Consider the following 18745-nt stretch of genomic DNA (forward strand, 5'->3'; position numbering starts at 1 on the left):
GTAGTAACAAGAGTTAAGAATCATTACAGGGTGTGGATTTTTTAGTGAATTTTTAAAGTGACCATAATTTTAAAAAAACATGAGTTGGATTTTTTTTTTGTATTTTTATGATAACTGTTATGACTTGGTCTATCATCCGTTTACGGCTTGACATCGAATTCTGGGACACCCTGTATACTTCTTCGGCTTCGACAGCTGAAGAGACCACAGCTCCGGCTTATAGCTGGGGCAATAACTGGACACGCCTCATTTAACAAACACCTTTTAACCCTACGTGTTACAGATAACCCCCTCTGCAGAGCATGCATGGAGGCAGAGGAGACAGCCGCCCACGTCATTCTCGAATGCCCAGGGGTGGCAAAATACCGGGCACAACACCTCGGCTCACCGGGGTCTCTCCCAAAAGTCGTCGGCAACGTCAAGGGTCTGCTAGGCTTTCTGGTAGAGTTGGGTTGGCAAGAATAGTGCCGCCACCCGTCACGCAAAATAGGCGCAATAATATGACGTTGAGTTGCGGAAACCTAGCCCGCGAAAACCTATAACCTATAACATGTTCGGGTTGTTATAACATTTATCGGCTAACCACCCAAATACAAAACCGCCTGGATCTGTCACTCTCTCACACTTTACACACTCTCTCTGACTTTAACCTACATTATTTGATCATGTAATGTTTTCATCTAACCTCAACTGGCTTATGGAGCCATTTGAAGGTAGATTTTGTTTACATTTATTTAAATACCTAAAGATACATATTACATAGTATAATACAGGCGAAAGATGGTTCAAATATCATTTTAATGTCAATGTGCGTTCGAATCGGCCTGTTACACGCGTATTCGGGAAATGAGATAATCACAAGATCTAGAGACGATATAGAGATCAGCTAGATTTACATTAGATATCGACTAGATGTGACTTGGATATCTAAGTCATAACTTGTCGAAATCGTTCAAGAGGACCTCCAGAATCGCGGATACGTCAAATTTGACATATCTATCTTACAAATATCTTTAAATTATCCATATCGTAACTTGTCGAGTTCTAGTAGAGATCTAATTCATTTCCCGAATCGAGCCGTTAGTCTTTGATAAACTTCAAGATAATTAATTGCTCTTTAAGCTTCTGATAAATTAAAAATTCAGGTAGAATTTTCTGTTGCTGAGAGGTTGTTATAATATTCTTTGGCCTATTTCAGATTTTGGTAAACGTTGAAGTTCTTTTTTAGGGTTCCGTACCCAAAGGGTAAAACGGGACCCTATTACTAAGACTTCGCCGTCCGTCCGTCCGTCCGTCCGTCTGTCACCAGGCTGTATCTCACGAACCGTGATAGCTAGACAGTTGAAATTTTCACAGATGATGTATTTCTGTTGCCGCTATAACAACAAATACTAAAAACAGAATAAAATAAAGATTTAAGTGGGGCTCCCATACAGCAAACGTGATTTTTGACCAAAGTTAAGCAACGTCGGGCGTGGTCAGTACTTGGATGGGTGACCGTTTTCTTTTTGCATTTTTTTCCGTTTTTTTTTGCTTTATGGTATGGAACCCTTCGTGCGCGAGTCCGACTCGCACTTGCCCGGTTTTTTTAATATCAAAGTTCCGCGATGGATGAGAAGGTTAAATAATTTTCTCGCTTTCATGTTACATTACTTTTAGTAGGAAATTATTAAGTAATTATTAAGGAAACAACTTTTATAATTTGTTAACCATAAATCATTTTATTTGCATGAATATAGGCTCATATTAGAGAGCGTAGTAGTAACTAGAACACTATCTGCCGTATTCGGACAAGAGACGACACGTACTAGATCCATTCTAAATATGTTATAGTTTAGATATCAACTAGTTCTCTTTTGCAGCGCAATTCGGGCAACCAATGTCACTTTTACGTTAGATAGAATAAGATATCTATTAGATGTGAACTGGATCTCTAAGTCATATCCCGTGGAAATCGTTCAAGAGTATTTCCAGAATTTCGCAAATGTCAAATTTGACAGGTTAGATCTTAAGCATATCGTTATCGTATCTTGGTGATGTCTAATTGTCTATTTCAAAATCCGAATCGGGCCCTATAACTTGATTGTTATAGTCGTAATTTTTTTAAAGTATTTTATAAGGTTATGAATGTTTACTGATTCAAACCTGTAGGTAACAATTATTAAAAAAATAGGTATATTTGATTATCAACTTGTTTTTAAATACATTAAAAACCCATCAAAATATTATTGAATTTTGGTTTAATTATAAATATGATACAGATATCGGTTTGATGTCACTGTACGTTCGAATTGACCTGGGGCGCATTTCTCAAAAGCTTGTAACTTGTAGTACAAGTGGAAATCCCTTTCTAACAAAATCTGTCAAAAAGTGATAACCGCTTGTATTACAAGTTACAAGCTTTTGAGAAACGGGCCCCTGTTGTAGTACTAATAGACAGCGTAGCAATGCTACGGTTTTGCCTTAAGTACAATCCGTAGCACATCTACGTGTACTTACGTCATCTTTCGTAGCTTCGACTACGACTACGGTTAAATTGCAGTTGTTTAGTAGTTTCAGTGTGTAGTGTAGTCGGGCGCGGAAACTTTTTGCATCCAGCGGGTGTCTTCGGCTGTTAAGAACAGTTAGAATAATCCTAGTGAAGGGTGGCCATGATCTTAGTGAAGGGAAGAATTATTTAAAGTGTAACGTGTCGTAATTAAATTACTCAAGCTAACTAAACAACAGACGAGACACACAGCCGTATTCGAACAATGAGATACGTCAAATACTAGATATTGAAACGATATGTATTAGATATGTCAGTGTCAAACAAGTGTCAAAATTGACATTTCTTCAAACAAAAACGTCACTTGTGACACTTGTTTGACACTGACATATCTATTCCATATATTTTCAATATCTAGTATTTGACGTATCTCTTTGTTCGAATACGGCTGACAGAATAAATACTTTTTAATAAAAAATAATGAAGGGTGAATTTAGAAGGGAATGGATTAAAAAAAAAGAGCTGACCCTTAGCTTTGCCTAGTCAGGCCCAAACAGGAGAGGCAAACCAATACAAATTTACCTTCTATTCTTTTCACTCACATTCTTGCTATGTATTGATTTTTCTTCGTAATTTTGTTATTTTAGTGTTTATTATTTATTTATTTTGACGATCATACAAGAATACATAATTATTATGTATTCTTGTAAATTTACATAGGTACTTTAACAATTTATAATGTAATGCTATATCTTATGTGTGTAATGTAATCTAATCTATACATGTTTCAATAAAACACTAAACTGGCGTCTGACGCATACTTCTCAATCGATGCCTTTTTCGAGACCTAACACTGTGCCAAGTTGATAAAACTATATACTTAATACAAATAAACAACTGGTAGTTCGCTGGCTCAGCCTTGCCTGTCCTACTGTGTAAATCTAATTATTAATTAATCATAAGACCTAGCATCAAGCAATGTACCTGACATGTAAAATTATATTTTATCAATAAAGTATTGAAATTTACATGTCTCCACAAACAGCACCTTATCACGAGTATGACATAGTCAGTAAGAAAAGCGTCAAGTTTGTCTCTCTATTATTATACCCTATCCTAACGACTGCAAATGATCATAATCTTGGCTAAGCCCCCAGGTAACCATAACCTAGAGAAATCGAACGATCTTGAGACAATATTCGTGCCCAAGGGATACAATGACCAAAATATTTACAGAACATCGTTTACTTATAAATATTGGGTATTGGACAGGACAAGCAATTCCGGTAAATATTTGTAGTGATGTTCTCCTTCCTGATAGGCCAATTCGAACGTAAACTGATATCAGAATGACATCTAACTGATTTAATTTAATTACCTTGCATTTGGCTCGTACGTGTACATGTACTATTATACAGGGTGTCCCAGAATTCGACGTCAAGCCGTAAACGGATGATAGACCAAGTCATAACAGTTATCATAAAAATACAAAAAAAATCCAACTCATGTTCTTTAAAAATTATGGTCACTTTAAAAATTCACTAAAAAATCCACATCCTGTAATTATTCAAGATTACACAATAATAAAAAAACTTGAATAAATTATGGAATTTGTAGTAACAAGAGTTAAGAATCATTACAGGGTGTGGATTTTTTAGTGAATTTTTAAAGTGACCATAATTTTAAAAAAACATGAGTTGGATTTTTTTTTTGTATTTTTATGATAACTGTTATGACTTGGTCTATCATCCGTTTACGGCTTGACATCGAATTCTGGGACACCCTGTATACTTCTTCGGCTTCGACAGCTGAAGAGACCACAGCTCCGGCTTATAGCTGGGGCAATAACTGGACACGCCTCATTTAACAAACACCTTTTAACCCTACGTGTTACAGATAACCCCCTCTGCAGAGCATGCATGGAGGCAGAGGAGACAGCCGCCCACGTCATTCTCGAATGCCCAGGGGTGGCAAAATACCGGGCACAACACCTCGGCTCACCGGGGTCTCTCCCAAAAGTCGTCGGCAACGTCAAGGGTCTGCTAGGCTTTCTGGTAGAGTTGGGTTGGCAAGAATAGTGCCGCCACCCGTCACGCAAAATAGGCGCAATAATATGACGTTGAGTTGCGGAAACCTAGCCCGCGAAAACCTATAACCTATAACATGTTCGGGTTGTTATAACATTTATCGGCTAACCACCCAAATACAAAACCGCCTGGATCTGTCACTCTCTCACACTTTACACACTCTCTCTGACTTTAACCTACATTATTTGATCATGTAATGTTTTCATCTAACCTCAACTGGCTTATGGAGCCATTTGAAGGTAGATTTTGTTTACATTTATTTAAATACCTAAAGATACATATTACATAGTATAATACAGGCGAAAGATGGTTCAAATATCATTTTAATGTCAATGTGCGTTCGAATCGGCCTGTTACACGCGTATTCGGGAAATGAGATAATCACAAGATCTAGAGACGATATAGAGATCAGCTAGATTTACATTAGATATCGACTAGATGTGACTTGGATATCTAAGTCATAACTTGTCGAAATCGTTCAAGAGGACCTCCAGAATCGCGGATACGTCAAATTTGACATATCTATCTTACAAATATCTTTAAATTATCCATATCGTAACTTGTCGAGTTCTAGTAGAGATCTAATTCATTTCCCGAATCGAGCCGTTAGTCTTTGATAAACTTCAAGATAATTAATTGCTCTTTAAGCTTCTGATAAATTAAAAATTCAGGTAGAATTTTCTGTTGCTGAGAGGTTGTTATAATATTCTTTGGCCTATTTCAGATTTTGGTAAACGTTGAAGTTCTTTTTTAGGGTTCCGTACCCAAAGGGTAAAACGGGACCCTATTACTAAGACTTCGCCGTCCGTCCGTCCGTCCGTCCGTCTGTCACCAGGCTGTATCTCACGAACCGTGATAGCTAGACAGTTGAAATTTTCACAGATGATGTATTTCTGTTGCCGCTATAACAACAAATACTAAAAACAGAATAAAATAAAGATTTAAGTGGGGCTCCCATACAGCAAACGTGATTTTTGACCAAAGTTAAGCAACGTCGGGCGTGGTCAGTACTTGGATGGGTGACCGTTTTCTTTTTGCATTTTTTTCCGTTTTTTTTTGCTTTATGGTATGGAACCCTTCGTGCGCGAGTCCGACTCGCACTTGCCCGGTTTTTTTAATATCAAAGTTCCGCGATGGATGAGAAGGTTAAATAATTTTCTCGCTTTCATGTTACATTACTTTTAGTAGGAAATTATTAAGTAATTATTAAGGAAACAACTTTTATAATTTGTTAACCATAAATCATTTTATTTGCATGAATATAGGCTCATATTAGAGAGCGTAGTAGTAACTAGAACACTATCTGCCGTATTCGGACAAGAGACGACACGTACTAGATCCATTCTAAATATGTTATAGTTTAGATATCAACTAGTTCTCTTTTGCAGCGCAATTCGGGCAACCAATGTCACTTTTACGTTAGATAGAATAAGATATCTATTAGATGTGAACTGGATCTCTAAGTCATATCCCGTGGAAATCGTTCAAGAGTATTTCCAGAATTTCGCAAATGTCAAATTTGACAGGTTAGATCTTAAGCATATCGTTATCGTATCTTGGTGATGTCTAATTGTCTATTTCAAAATCCGAATCGGGCCCTATAACTTGATTGTTATAGTCGTAATTTTTTTAAAGTATTTTATAAGGTTATGAATGTTTACTGATTCAAACCTGTAGGTAACAATTATTAAAAAAATAGGTATATTTGATTATCAACTTGTTTTTAAATACATTAAAAACCCATCAAAATATTATTGAATTTTGGTTTAATTATAAATATGATACAGATATCGGTTTGATGTCACTGTACGTTCGAATTGACCTGGGGCGCATTTCTCAAAAGCTTGTAACTTGTAGTACAAGTGGAAATCCCTTTCTAACAAAATCTGTCAAAAAGTGATAACCGCTTGTATTACAAGTTACAAGCTTTTGAGAAACGGGCCCCTGTTGTAGTACTAATAGACAGCGTAGCAATGCTACGGTTTTGCCTTAAGTACAATCCGTAGCACATCTACGTGTACTTACGTCATCTTTCGTAGCTTCGACTACGACTACGGTTAAATTGCAGTTGTTTAGTAGTTTCAGTGTGTAGTGTAGTCGGGCGCGGAAACTTTTTGCATCCAGCGGGTGTCTTCGGCTGTTAAGAACAGTTAGAATAATCCTAGTGAAGGGTGGCCATGATCTTAGTGAAGGGAAGAATTATTTAAAGTGTAACGTGTCGTAATTAAATTACTCAAGCTAACTAAACAACAGACGAGACACACAGCCGTATTCGAACAATGAGATACGTCAAATACTAGATATTGAAACGATATGTATTAGATAGGTCAGTGTCAAACAAGTGTCAAAATTGACATTTCTTCAAACAAAAACGTCACTTGTGACACTTGTTTGACACTGACATATCTATTCCATATATTTTCAATATCTAGTATTTGACGTATCTCTTTGTTCGAATACGGCTGACAGAATAAATACTTTTTAATAAAAAATAATGAAGGGTGAATTTAGAAGGGAATGGATTAAAAAAAAAGAGCTGACCCTTAGCTTTGCCTAGTCAGGCCCAAACAGGAGAGGCAAACCAATACAAATTTACCTTCTATTCTTTTCACTCACATTCTTGCTATGTATTGATTTTTCTTCGTAATTTTGTTATTTTAGTGTTTATTATTTATTTATTTTGACGATCATACAAGAATACATAATTATTATGTATTCTTGTAAATTTACATAGGTACTTTAACAATTTATAATGTAATGCTATATCTTATGTGTGTAATGTAATCTAATCTATACATGTTTCAATAAAACACTAAACTGGCGTCTGACGCATACTTCTCAATCGATGCCTTTTTCGAGACCTAACACTGTGCCAAGTTGATAAAACTATATACTTAATACAAATAAACAACTGGTAGTTCGCTGGCTCAGCCTTGCCTGTCCTACTGTGTAAATCTAATTATTAATTAATCATAAGACCTAGCATCAAGCAATGTACCTGACATGTAAAATTATATTTTATCAATAAAGTATTGAAATTTAAATTGAAAAAAACATGATGAATAATATGAAATGTCTGAAATTTGTATTTGTATTGCGCATCGCTTTACACACATATTTCAACCCAAGGAATTTTGTTACAAGTACTAGAATAAAACTATAATATACTAGAAACTTATGAACTTATGATGAAAACGCTAAAAGAAATAGGAGTAGATTATAGAGATAGAAGAGTAATATACGAACTATATAGAGATCAGGAAACTTTAATTCAGATAGGGGAAGAAAAGGAAAGCATTAAGATCAAACAAGGAATAAGACAGGGGTGTCCACTATCGCCATTAATTTTTAACGCCTTCATAGAAACCTCCATTAACAAAATAATAGAGAAGGACCAGGGTGGAGTCAAGTTCAACGGGAACAAGATACATTTCGTACGCTATGCTGATGATATAGCAGCATTCGCAGAAGACAGTGAACAACTAGAACTATTGCTTAACAATATGAACTCAATTTTACAGGAATCATATTTAAAAATTAATATCAGCAAAACAAAAATCTTAACAGCATCAAAATTATATACGAGACAAAGACCAATTAAACTGAATGACACTATTTTGGAACAAGTCGATAGCTTTAAATATCTCGGGAGTATCATTAATAATAAATCAAGATGTAGTCAAGATATCATTACTCGAATCGCAATAGCCAAACAAGCCTTCAACAATAAAAAACATATTTTCAAATCAAAAATGTCTACTAGCACTAAAAAACATTTTATTAAATCTTACATTTGGAGCATCGCCTTATACGCCTGCGAAACGTGGACACTGACACAAAGAGAGAGAGAAAGATTAGAAAGCTTTGAAATGTGGTGTTGGCGGAGAATGGAAGGGATTAGTTGGACGGAAAAAATATCAAATGATAGGGTTCTGGATAGGATTAACGAGAAAAGAAACATAATAAAGACAATAGAAAATAGAAGAGGAGTACTAATTGGACATCTGCTACGACACGACATGTTCCTAAAGAACATCATAGAAGGAAAAATAGAGGGAAAGAGAGGAAGAGGAAGACCAAGAATCAATTACTTTAACCAAATAAAAGAAAAAGTCCAGGTCGTGTCATATCAGAAGGTCAAGGAGTTGGCAGAGGATCGGACGATTTGGAGATTGCTCCACCGACAAGAGCACAGCTCTTAAATATAAAGAAGAAGAAGACTAGAATAACATTGATTTTTCTCTTCCATCCCTTTGTCTAACAAAATATCACGTTTTTTGTGTTACATACAAGATTAAATGTTTGTTTGGTAAATAATATGAAGAAAATTGTAAATATAGAAATAGGATAGTGCCTACATGTACAAGTACGTAAGTAATATGTACATAGAGTCTTTGCTCTGCTCATAATTAGGTAGGACGGGGTGGAATTCTCAAGTGTATTTTGCCGCTTTATTCTAATTATGTCTGAAGTGTAATTTGCATCACGTTTTGCTCAAATCAGACACGAGATATGTTAAATTACTAAAAGTAAGTATATCACGTGTTAGAGACTAAAGGACAGAATTCAGGTAAAATTATATTTATACGAGTAAAGTACCAGTCATGTAACATACATTACATACATACATATGTAATCGTATTATGTACTTCTGAATCTGTTATTTTATAAATCTCTATATTTCTTTTATGACCAATCAAAATCACCAAAGTGACAAAAAATACAATAGTTTTCAAGTAAAGGCCCCCATTTAGTGAGCGACCATACAGGCAACAATATAATAACGAACAGATACCACACTGTAAGCTTCATTAAATTAAAATTATTCTATTGTTTTTCATTTACAACGGTTATTTAAAACGGGTTTTAATCGTAACGAATGCAACTGCATTCATTTTACCTGTGTGTGTAACATTACGATATTAAATGATGAGACGCAACCATAAAACATTTGTCCCTATCCGTGACTTTTTTCAAACCATGGTCACCCTGATGTCAACTCTTGCATGTAGCGGACCACTAACGCCCGTTTGTCCCGTAATGTCCCGAGCTCGTGGTTAACGCCTCGCTACGTGGTGCACTTAGTAATGTTGTGCTTGTTAGGCTATACCACAATATGCTCCAAAATGGCTTCATTATAAGAGCATGTCCCGAGAGTAAGGTACCATTTTGATTTATCTCGGAATGCTAGTAAGCAAAGTAGTTATTTGTCTGACACTTTTATTCTAATTAATTTCAGAGCACGCGCAACGGGCATATGAAGGCCATAGGGTCCAGTAAACCCATTAGGTAAGGTACATTTACTACGTATGCGGTTTTCTTAACACTTCAGCAGTCTTTAGTGGGTCTACTGGACCCAGTGGCATTCATTATAAACTTTTTGTTCACGTGAAAGTTTATCGCGTCTATTGACGCGATTCTGGGTCTGTTGAACCCGGTAGCGACCGAAAGAATGTAAGAAATTGTTAGGTACCTCTGGGTCCACTGGACTCAAGAGCGACTAATTACATGATTTGTATTCACCACAAAAAAAGAATTCTGAGACGGTTAATTTACAAATTTTTCATTTTTTTATCATAAAAGATAGTTGTTTATTGGGATTTCTCAAAAAAGATAACAGATTTTGGTAATGAACAAATAGAGAATTAGGACTGTTCTGGAACTACATATAAAAAAAGTTTTTGATTGAATACGCTAATATTAAGGTGAAATTCGAAGTGCTTTTACGGATTTTAGAATAATTATGGTAGTAAATAGTACCTACTATAAAATCTGTAGGCGTGTGATAATGTTTGAGTAAATGAATAATCTTTACAAAAAACAAAATCATAAGCACGTACCATATTCCGTAATAATCTAACCAAACATAACGCAAAATGCTGCCCACATTCTATCGACGCGACGTGCCTCCAAAATAAATATACCTATAGGCATATTATTTTCAAGCAGTTTATATGAACCTTATTACCAAACTTTAAGGTTCATATTTCCACGCGTGCTAGTAAGATAGATTGGCTATACGAAGTTTCCTTATAGTTAATTCAAAGAAAACGTGTCCTCGCTATCTGTCCCTCTATCGGCTTATCGCGTTTTAGGGCGTGTGTGCTTCGACGGGGGCACACGGGGCGTTGTTGCGATATTAAACGTTCGACATGAATATTAGTTAGTGCTTCTGGACATTTTCCGCAAATCGACAACCATTGTGCCTATTTTGCGTGAAACGAGGTAGCGCTGCTCTAACCATCCCAGCTCCTCCACGAAACCTGGCAATGTTTTCTGGTTGGTGACTGCCTCTTTTAGTGTGCTCGGAGTCCCGAGGTATCATGTAGTATCTGTTTCTCTTCTACCTTGTTTGTCTTCTACCTGTTTGCAGTCTAGGAGTGTGGACATAAATATTATAACCACAAGGTATAATTAAGTACAGACAGCATCAATAGTACAGTCAGCAGCAGAAGTTGCTAAGCGGGCGAGGTGTTCAAAATTACCTTGACACACTCTTATTCTCTTAACAATAAAGTTGGGTCAAGATCATTTTGAACACATGGCCCGCTTAGCAACTTCTGCTGCTGACTGTACATAGGATGAAAGAGTGAGCTAAAAGAATCTGTTATCCTGGAATACTTTTCCAAATGCCAAACCAAATTGTAAAGTTCATATAAGGTGACGTCCTAAAATAAGAATGAACATTTTCGTAGATTTTACTTTAATCATGCTCCAGTGAATATTGTAAAGACAAGTACTTAAGATTACGTAACTCTAATAGTATAAGACGTCATCAAACGTCAATTAACATACGCAACGGTTTATACTGCCGTATTCGAACTTCAAGATATTCACAAGAGACGACACGTACTAGATCCATTCTAGATACGTTATAGTTTAGATATCAACTAGTTCTCTTTTGCAGCGCAATTCGGGCAACCAATGTCACTTTTACGTTAGATAGAGTAAGATATCTATTAGATGTGAATTGGATCTCTAAGTCATATCCTGTGGAAATCGTTCAAGAGTATCTCCAGAATCGCGCAAATGTCAAATTTGACAGGTTAGATCTTAAACATATCGCTATCGTATCTTGGTGATGTCTTAAAGATATATATCTAATAGATGTCTATTTCAAAATCCGAATCGAGCCCATAATATGTTCATTTATAATTTTATACTATCGGCGAGTCCGAGATACTTATTATATAGTGAAGTAGCCCTCTAGAGTTCATTCTTAGTATACGAGTTAAAAGTGACGTATCTTCAAACCAAAACGTCATTTTTTGACACTGATATATCTAATCCATATGGTATCTAGTCGCATTATTTGACGTATTTCAAAGTTCAAATCGGGCCGTTAGTATAACTAAAGCGGGCCACTCACACACCTGCCGCAGGGGCAATATTGGAATTGGACCCTTAATTGCCTCCTTAATTGTGATGTGTGTAGAGAAGCAGGGGCAATTTTTAGATTGGGCCTGCAGCAGGGCGGCAGGGGCGCAAGACCTTCCTAGCTCCCTAGATTGTATCTACCGCCCTGCTAGGTTGTTACATGTGTAGTACGATTGGGGCAATTCCAGTCAGTTCATTGGCGAGTACCGAACCAAACGGACCAATCCTTTGGTGCTTTGATAACACAGGAGCCATTCTCGTCGACGTGCGTTCAGCGGGACTATCACTTACACACTAAGTGGCAGGCTAGTGTGTAGAAAACAACCTAAAATTGCTCCGACCGCCGTGCGACCGGTATTGTCCCTGCGGCAGGTGTGTGAGTGGCCCGCTTTACAATAGAGCATCATCACCCGGCAAGCGTTTTCGCCCAAGATTCATTCCCGTACAGCCGTCCATACATTACGGCCGTTAGGATCTTCGATAAGCCGCCACAGGTACAGATTAGATGGCCCAAGTTTCGATGGCTTCTTGTTTCGGAGTCGCTTAAAAATGTGCTGCCAAGGCACTTTGGCCTATAATGGTAGCTTTAGACGTGGTACCGGGGCTCAGGGATGATAATCACTGGGAAAAGGAAGACAATTGACATCGGGAAAACAGTTGAGGAAAGAGTTTTTCCAATATATTTTTTGTAAAACCGTAGAATGATACTGCACTTGCTAATAAAGATAAACTAAATTATCAAATCACCAATAGACGTCCATATTATTGAATAACCCTTAAGTATTAATTAATAATATTTAGTCGTCATTCATAATAGTTACTCCCCAAAATCAAATTTGATTAGCTTTGGCAAAAACCCATCGATTACCTGTAAGTCGCGTTAAGTCCGAGACAATATCGTGCTTCGAGTTTGAGTATGAGATAGCAGATTTTTTGGCGTTTTCGGGGTTTACGCCATTGTAAAAGTTGTTCAATAGCCATGTCCTACATATTCACCCCTCAGAGAATTATGAGATAAGTATAACAAAATCACCCTGAACATTGAGTAGGAATATTGAAATTTTAAGGAAATTTACTGAAGAATTTCCGTAGCGTTCGAAATAGTAGTGTAAAAAATGTTTAAAATTATAGAATTCTCCCGGTTCCCTTCAACGCCCGGTTGTTTTCTTTTCTTTGTCGCACCGTATTTTATCGTCAGCTGTTTTTATTTTATTTATGCCAACAAAGATTTCTTTTGAGTCTCCAAGAACTTGTTTGTTGCTAGAAATTGCGAATATTTTTTTAATAATTTCCTTTTTAATAGTTTTAGTACTTCATTTCAAATATTTGCTGCTGTAGTTCCTAGCTATTTAAAATGAATTAATTGACTAATTAAAGAATTAAAAAAAAAACGAAGTGGTTTGCGGATAATAAATATATCATCATTAATTGGTATATTTGAGACCAATCATGTTACTGATTTATATTTGCGGCCACCGGACGAATTCTGCGTTGCGAATTTCTTACATATAAACTAGATCGTTTTTTTGGAATGGTATTTTGGTCTGTCAATAAATGAATTACAGAAAAACACAGCGGACGTTAATTTTAGATTGATTAAATAAATATTTTTCATCTTCTGTAATTTTATTCGTCTGTCAATTTTCAAATTTGAAGTCTAAAATACCTACCACAGTCGTACGACCCTAAGAAATGATTATAAAATTGTTGATAACGATTACTTATAAGTCGTTGTATATTTAATCTACATACATACAAAAGGTAATTTTAGTGTTCTTGAATAATCTTAATATTACAGGAATTATTTATCAATTCCTACATTTTACAATAAAACATAATTATATTGTTATATATTTATATTACCTACATTCATAATAGTTTTATGCTATAGCTTTTAGCGTCAAGTATGGAGCCTATTTTTTATATCCATATAGCATGTATGCAGTCTTACTGCCATGTTTCTGCAAAATTTTTATTTATTTATTTATATAGCCCTTTATTCTGAACATGATTGTTGGTTTTTAGTTTTGAATGTTTATATGAAGTCTCTTGGTTCAGTGTGCCTGTCGGCAAAGGCCTCCTCCAACTCCTTCCAGTATTTCCTCTCTCTTGACAGCCTTGTCCAGAGTGGTCCCACTGTGAGTATAATTTCGTCTTCCCATCGTGTTAATTGAGGGCCTTGCGATCTTGATCCATCTGTAGGGTGCCACATGAGAATTCTTTGGCTCCACTTCTCTGTCTTGCATCTTATAGTGTGGCCTGCCCACCTCCATTTTTGCATGTCTATGTGGGTGAGGATGTCTGTCACTTTTGTTCTGGTTCTTATGTCAGAGCTGCGGTTTCTATCCTGTAATTTTACACCGAGCATGCTCCTCTCCATAGCTCTCTGGCACTTTGCAAGTTTATCTCGTTGTTTTTTAGTAAGAGACCAAGTTTCCAAGTTTCTGCAAAATTAGCGTGTTACCTATTTATGTTTTTATAAGTTTCGTCAAGTGATAAATCCATCGTAAGTGCGCCGTTCACCAAAGTCACAAGACGGAAATAATTTCCGCCAGGAGTGGGAAGGGAAGAGGCACATTTTCATAACACCTTCGCATCTGACAACAGGTGACTTATTAATGTCCGGTCGTTTGTTTCGTTTATGTCTTGCTAGATGACACCACAGTGCAGGCTCGCAATACAGTAGGTACCTGCAGATTGTTGCTAATCAAATATTCGTTCTTTAGATTTACTGTTAAGAATTAAGAATACACGTTACAATTCATAATATATCCTTATTAGACTTGACGTAGCACTTGGCATGAAAACTTAATATGGTCTGACTTTAATTCTGTTGATCAACACTGATTATTATAGTAGGTTCGACGTCAATATGTCTACGAGTACCTACCGATACCGATTTTCGTTAAATTTTGATAGTGAGTGAGTGAAATTATTTATGTGTTGAGAATGATAGTTACATGTACCATGTGACATTACATGGCAGCCGCATCAATTGATCTATTTTCTTAAATGGTCATGCTGATTTTTGATGCTTACTGAGTTGTGTCATGATCACAGGTCACAATTTCGCTATTAACTCGCCTCTAACACTTGTGTATTCAAAGAAATTTCTTCCTCTACGACCTATAGTAATTCATTAGCTGTACTGTTCTTACAACAGTTACTGCGACTACGCAGCATCGTTACGCGGCCAAGGCATCAAATTACGTAAGATTCGACGTAATTTTTCATTCGTTCGCAACGAGAAAAGTTGGGAACGCCATTCAGCGACCTGACTGCCTTAATTTTATTTAAGTGTCGCAATTATACCCTGAGCGGTGCCATGATTGCGCTTCCGAGACAATTTTCCTGTAAATTCCCGTCTGTTTTATATTACAGTTGAATAGTAATGTAGCAGGAACATGAAAAAAATTTCCACTCTCGATCACAAAAGATTGTTCTAGTCCAAGTTGTCCGCAAACTATGGTCACTTCTTTTGATCAGCGGAAAAGAGCCAAAATTCTGGAGCTATTCTGAAGATATTCCGTTTTACAATTTGTTAAAATTTTGATACTACTTCCAGTGCATCTCTCGCACTAAGCAGCTCGGGCGATTTTATCCCATCAATCTCAAAACCTTAATAGATTTATAAAATCCGAACGGTCTTGGCTCTTTGGTCAAAAATGTTATACTCTGATAGACCCTATTAAGGTTAGCCACGAGAAAATTACGTATAAAAAGGTGTGTGCTTGCTTCCCACCCTCGTGCACAAAGGTGCGGTCACCATACCTTCTTAATATGTTGTAATCAGAGAATGTTACGTCACGGGCTTAATGACGTCATCAGTCGTGTACACGTAACACAAGAGTGACTGGTGACGCAATGTTTGTAACGGGGGATTTAAAGCGTAAGCATAATGAGTGCACTTAAAGCGATGAAACGTAGGTATTACGTACGCTTTGAGCGAAATTCAGTTTTAAATGTGACCTTGATTTAATGATTGTTGTTACATAAGTCTATTGATGAGCAAAAGCAGAAATAATCCTATAAACGACACTTTTTGGTCAATTTTTTTTCTACGGGTCTAGTCATCCAAGTCTAGGGTTACCAGACGCCAGTAATTTTGTCCGTTTGTCAGAAATACGGACAAAACAGGAAAATGTCAGGAATTTCCTTAAATTAATAGTTGAAATAAAGTAGTCTTTCATAGTATTTGGGGATCGGAAGACTTGCAGAATCGTGATAATTGAACCATATTTATACATTTAATCGTACCTGTGATGTTGGTTCTCGTTTTAAATCGTTTTCAATTTTTACAAATGCACAACTCTCCAAGTTATAACTATTTGAAACTAAAACTCGTAGTTTGTATATTTATTTGACATAAACAAATGACTAAAATAGTACATTACTACAGAGGCCGGGACGAAAGGGGTTGCCGGCCGAAGACATATAGACGGCCGAGCGAAGCGAGGCCGGATAGGTCTGAGCGCGGGCAACCCCATTTCCCGCCGAGGTATGTATAGTGCTTTTCTCAAACATGCAATGAAATAAATAAAATAAAAAATCCACGAAACCCAAGTTTTATTTATAGAAAAAACTAAAAGTAAACTACACCCAAAATATAACCAACACGTACCTATATCATTATCACGCGTATGTTTTACACGAGTATTTTTACTACCCGTATATTTTCATGTATCTTTGATTTTTTCGCCTTGTATCCGTCTGACTGTCGTTTTTGTCACATAAGTTTACATAGTCTTTCATGTTGATATCATGTTTCACATACATCGTTACTTTATGCATGGAGTAAATAAGTATAATTTCCACAGTGTTGACGAATTTGTAGTTACATTCATTTAAAATATGCCACAAAACTGTTTCTAATAAACTGTAAGCCATTTTTCTTAGTTTCTCAAATAATAAAATTGCCATAAGCAACCATATACATACTTCGTCTTTGACTTGGCGGCAGAGGCAGCAAGTTATTTAAAATCAATTCTGCTTACGCTGCCAATTCCAACACCTTTACAATTACAATTAATATTAATTTCATTATTTCGTCGGAACTCATATTAAAGTCAAAAAATCAACAACGCACCATAAATCCAATAAAACAGAATGAATATTTTTCAACTTTACCTCCATAACAATTTAAAAAATGTAACTACGCGTGTTTGAGTAGACCTTTTTACCGCTAACGTTTAGATGAAATATTTTAAATGTTTTTATTTGTGTAGTTAAATTTATAATTTAAAATTATAAAATTATAGAATGTATTATTTATTAAGTTCATGTTGATTTTATACAAATAAAACTGCAAATTATAGCAAAAATTGTTTTTTGTTTTTTTTTATATAGGCGTAGTGGCAGAGTGTCATTACGAACCATAAAGCAAATACTGCCTCTAGTTTTTTTAATGGATGAATGCCACGATGCTGTGTCACAAATATCTGTGAAATGAAAATTAAAAAAGAGGACTTTGCCGGCCTAGGCCTGCAAGATGTGTATGAAATTCCATTAACGACCTTTTGTCCTAGCCGCACCTGAAACGTCATACTTCGCAGCCTATTATAAGGAACATAACATCAATATTTCATTGCATGTTTGAGAAAAACCTATTACTTGCCGTACTAATGAGTTACGTCAAAACATTGTACAAAGTTTTCGTTTGATCCGACTCGAAAGGAAATTAGTTTGACTATTCCATCGAAGTTAAATCTAAATACGAAATACTGATACAACGATGTTGAATTTCTAATGCAGATTTTGCTTCAACATTCAAGAAGCAACATTTGCATCGATATTATCTGTCGTCTGGCTATTTGATTTATTAAGGGTTCACATCGTCGTCGTATTGACTGCTAACATGATTATTAACTTTTACCCTTCATAATATTTAGGTTTAAAGTACCCCCTAAATTACCCCTTCCGTCTCTTCCTTGCTTGCTGGCGTGGGTAAAAAACAGAAATACATATATGGAAATGTTTTACTCAAATACCACAATTTTTGTTTTTATTGTTATTTTTTTTTATCACGAATCAAGATAGGTATCAATAGATTCATCCTTAATTATGATGACACAGTAATGAGACTGTTAAGTTTCATATAAAACTTCATCTAAGCTCTTTTCGAGCATTATTTTTAAATGTCACATTGTGGCCACTTGTTAAAGTTAGAAAAAAAGTGACTTACCTACATTTGTTTGTAAATTCTATAAATATGGACACCGTAGACGATTCTAAATTCCACAACATGCTTAAAAAAGGTTTTTTTATACATATACTTATACGCATGCGCGAAGACTCCTTACAGCCTGCCAAGCCACCGACTGAACAGTTGCTATCCGATCTCGCCGGGGCCCTGCGTCCCGACCGTTGAAAACGCGATACAAACTTTCGAACTTCGAACATACACTTTTCGTTACTGGCCAGTGTTTTTGTGAAAATGCGGTTGGACGTTGTGATGAAGTGGGAAATACAGTTGATAGTGTTGGGAATTTCAGTGTTGTTCCGCTGCACGGATTCCATCGGTAAGTTTTGAAATGTAAAGCATGAAATGTTAGCGATATTATTACAAGTATAGTTAAGTAAGTATATAATTCTATCAATTTTTATAAGTACCTACTTATAAAATTTAATATTCATTTTAATCTTATTTATTGGTTGCTACAAATGCAAATCAGCAACATGCTTCGACCCAAACAAACCAATAATGATATCCGCAACAGGATAAATAATAATTCAAGTTAAATATAGTTAAAATTTATTTATTACCCGTTAGTTTCCTCAATTCTTTGTGGATCTC

At 36.0% G+C, this 18745-nt stretch overlaps 1 protein-coding gene across 1 annotated transcript in view; it reads left to right on the top strand.

Annotated features, from left to right (window-relative positions):
• Positions 1 to 18295: 18295 nt before the first annotated feature.
• The window catches only part of LOC134664666 (lachesin-like), a 98770-nt gene continuing 98320 nt past the window's right edge, over positions 18296 to 18745 (top strand). The window contains exon 1 of the mRNA XM_063521407.1: positions 18296 to 18470. Coding sequence (XP_063377477.1) covers positions 18386 to 18470 — 85 coding nt within the window. The 5' untranslated portion in view covers positions 18296 to 18385. The remainder of the gene's footprint in view (positions 18471 to 18745) is intronic.

The sequence above is a fragment of the Cydia fagiglandana genome, chromosome 5 (genome assembly GCF_963556715.1).
Source record: "Cydia fagiglandana chromosome 5, ilCydFagi1.1, whole genome shotgun sequence".
In the NCBI taxonomy this organism is placed as follows: domain Eukaryota; kingdom Metazoa; phylum Arthropoda; class Insecta; order Lepidoptera; family Tortricidae; genus Cydia; species Cydia fagiglandana.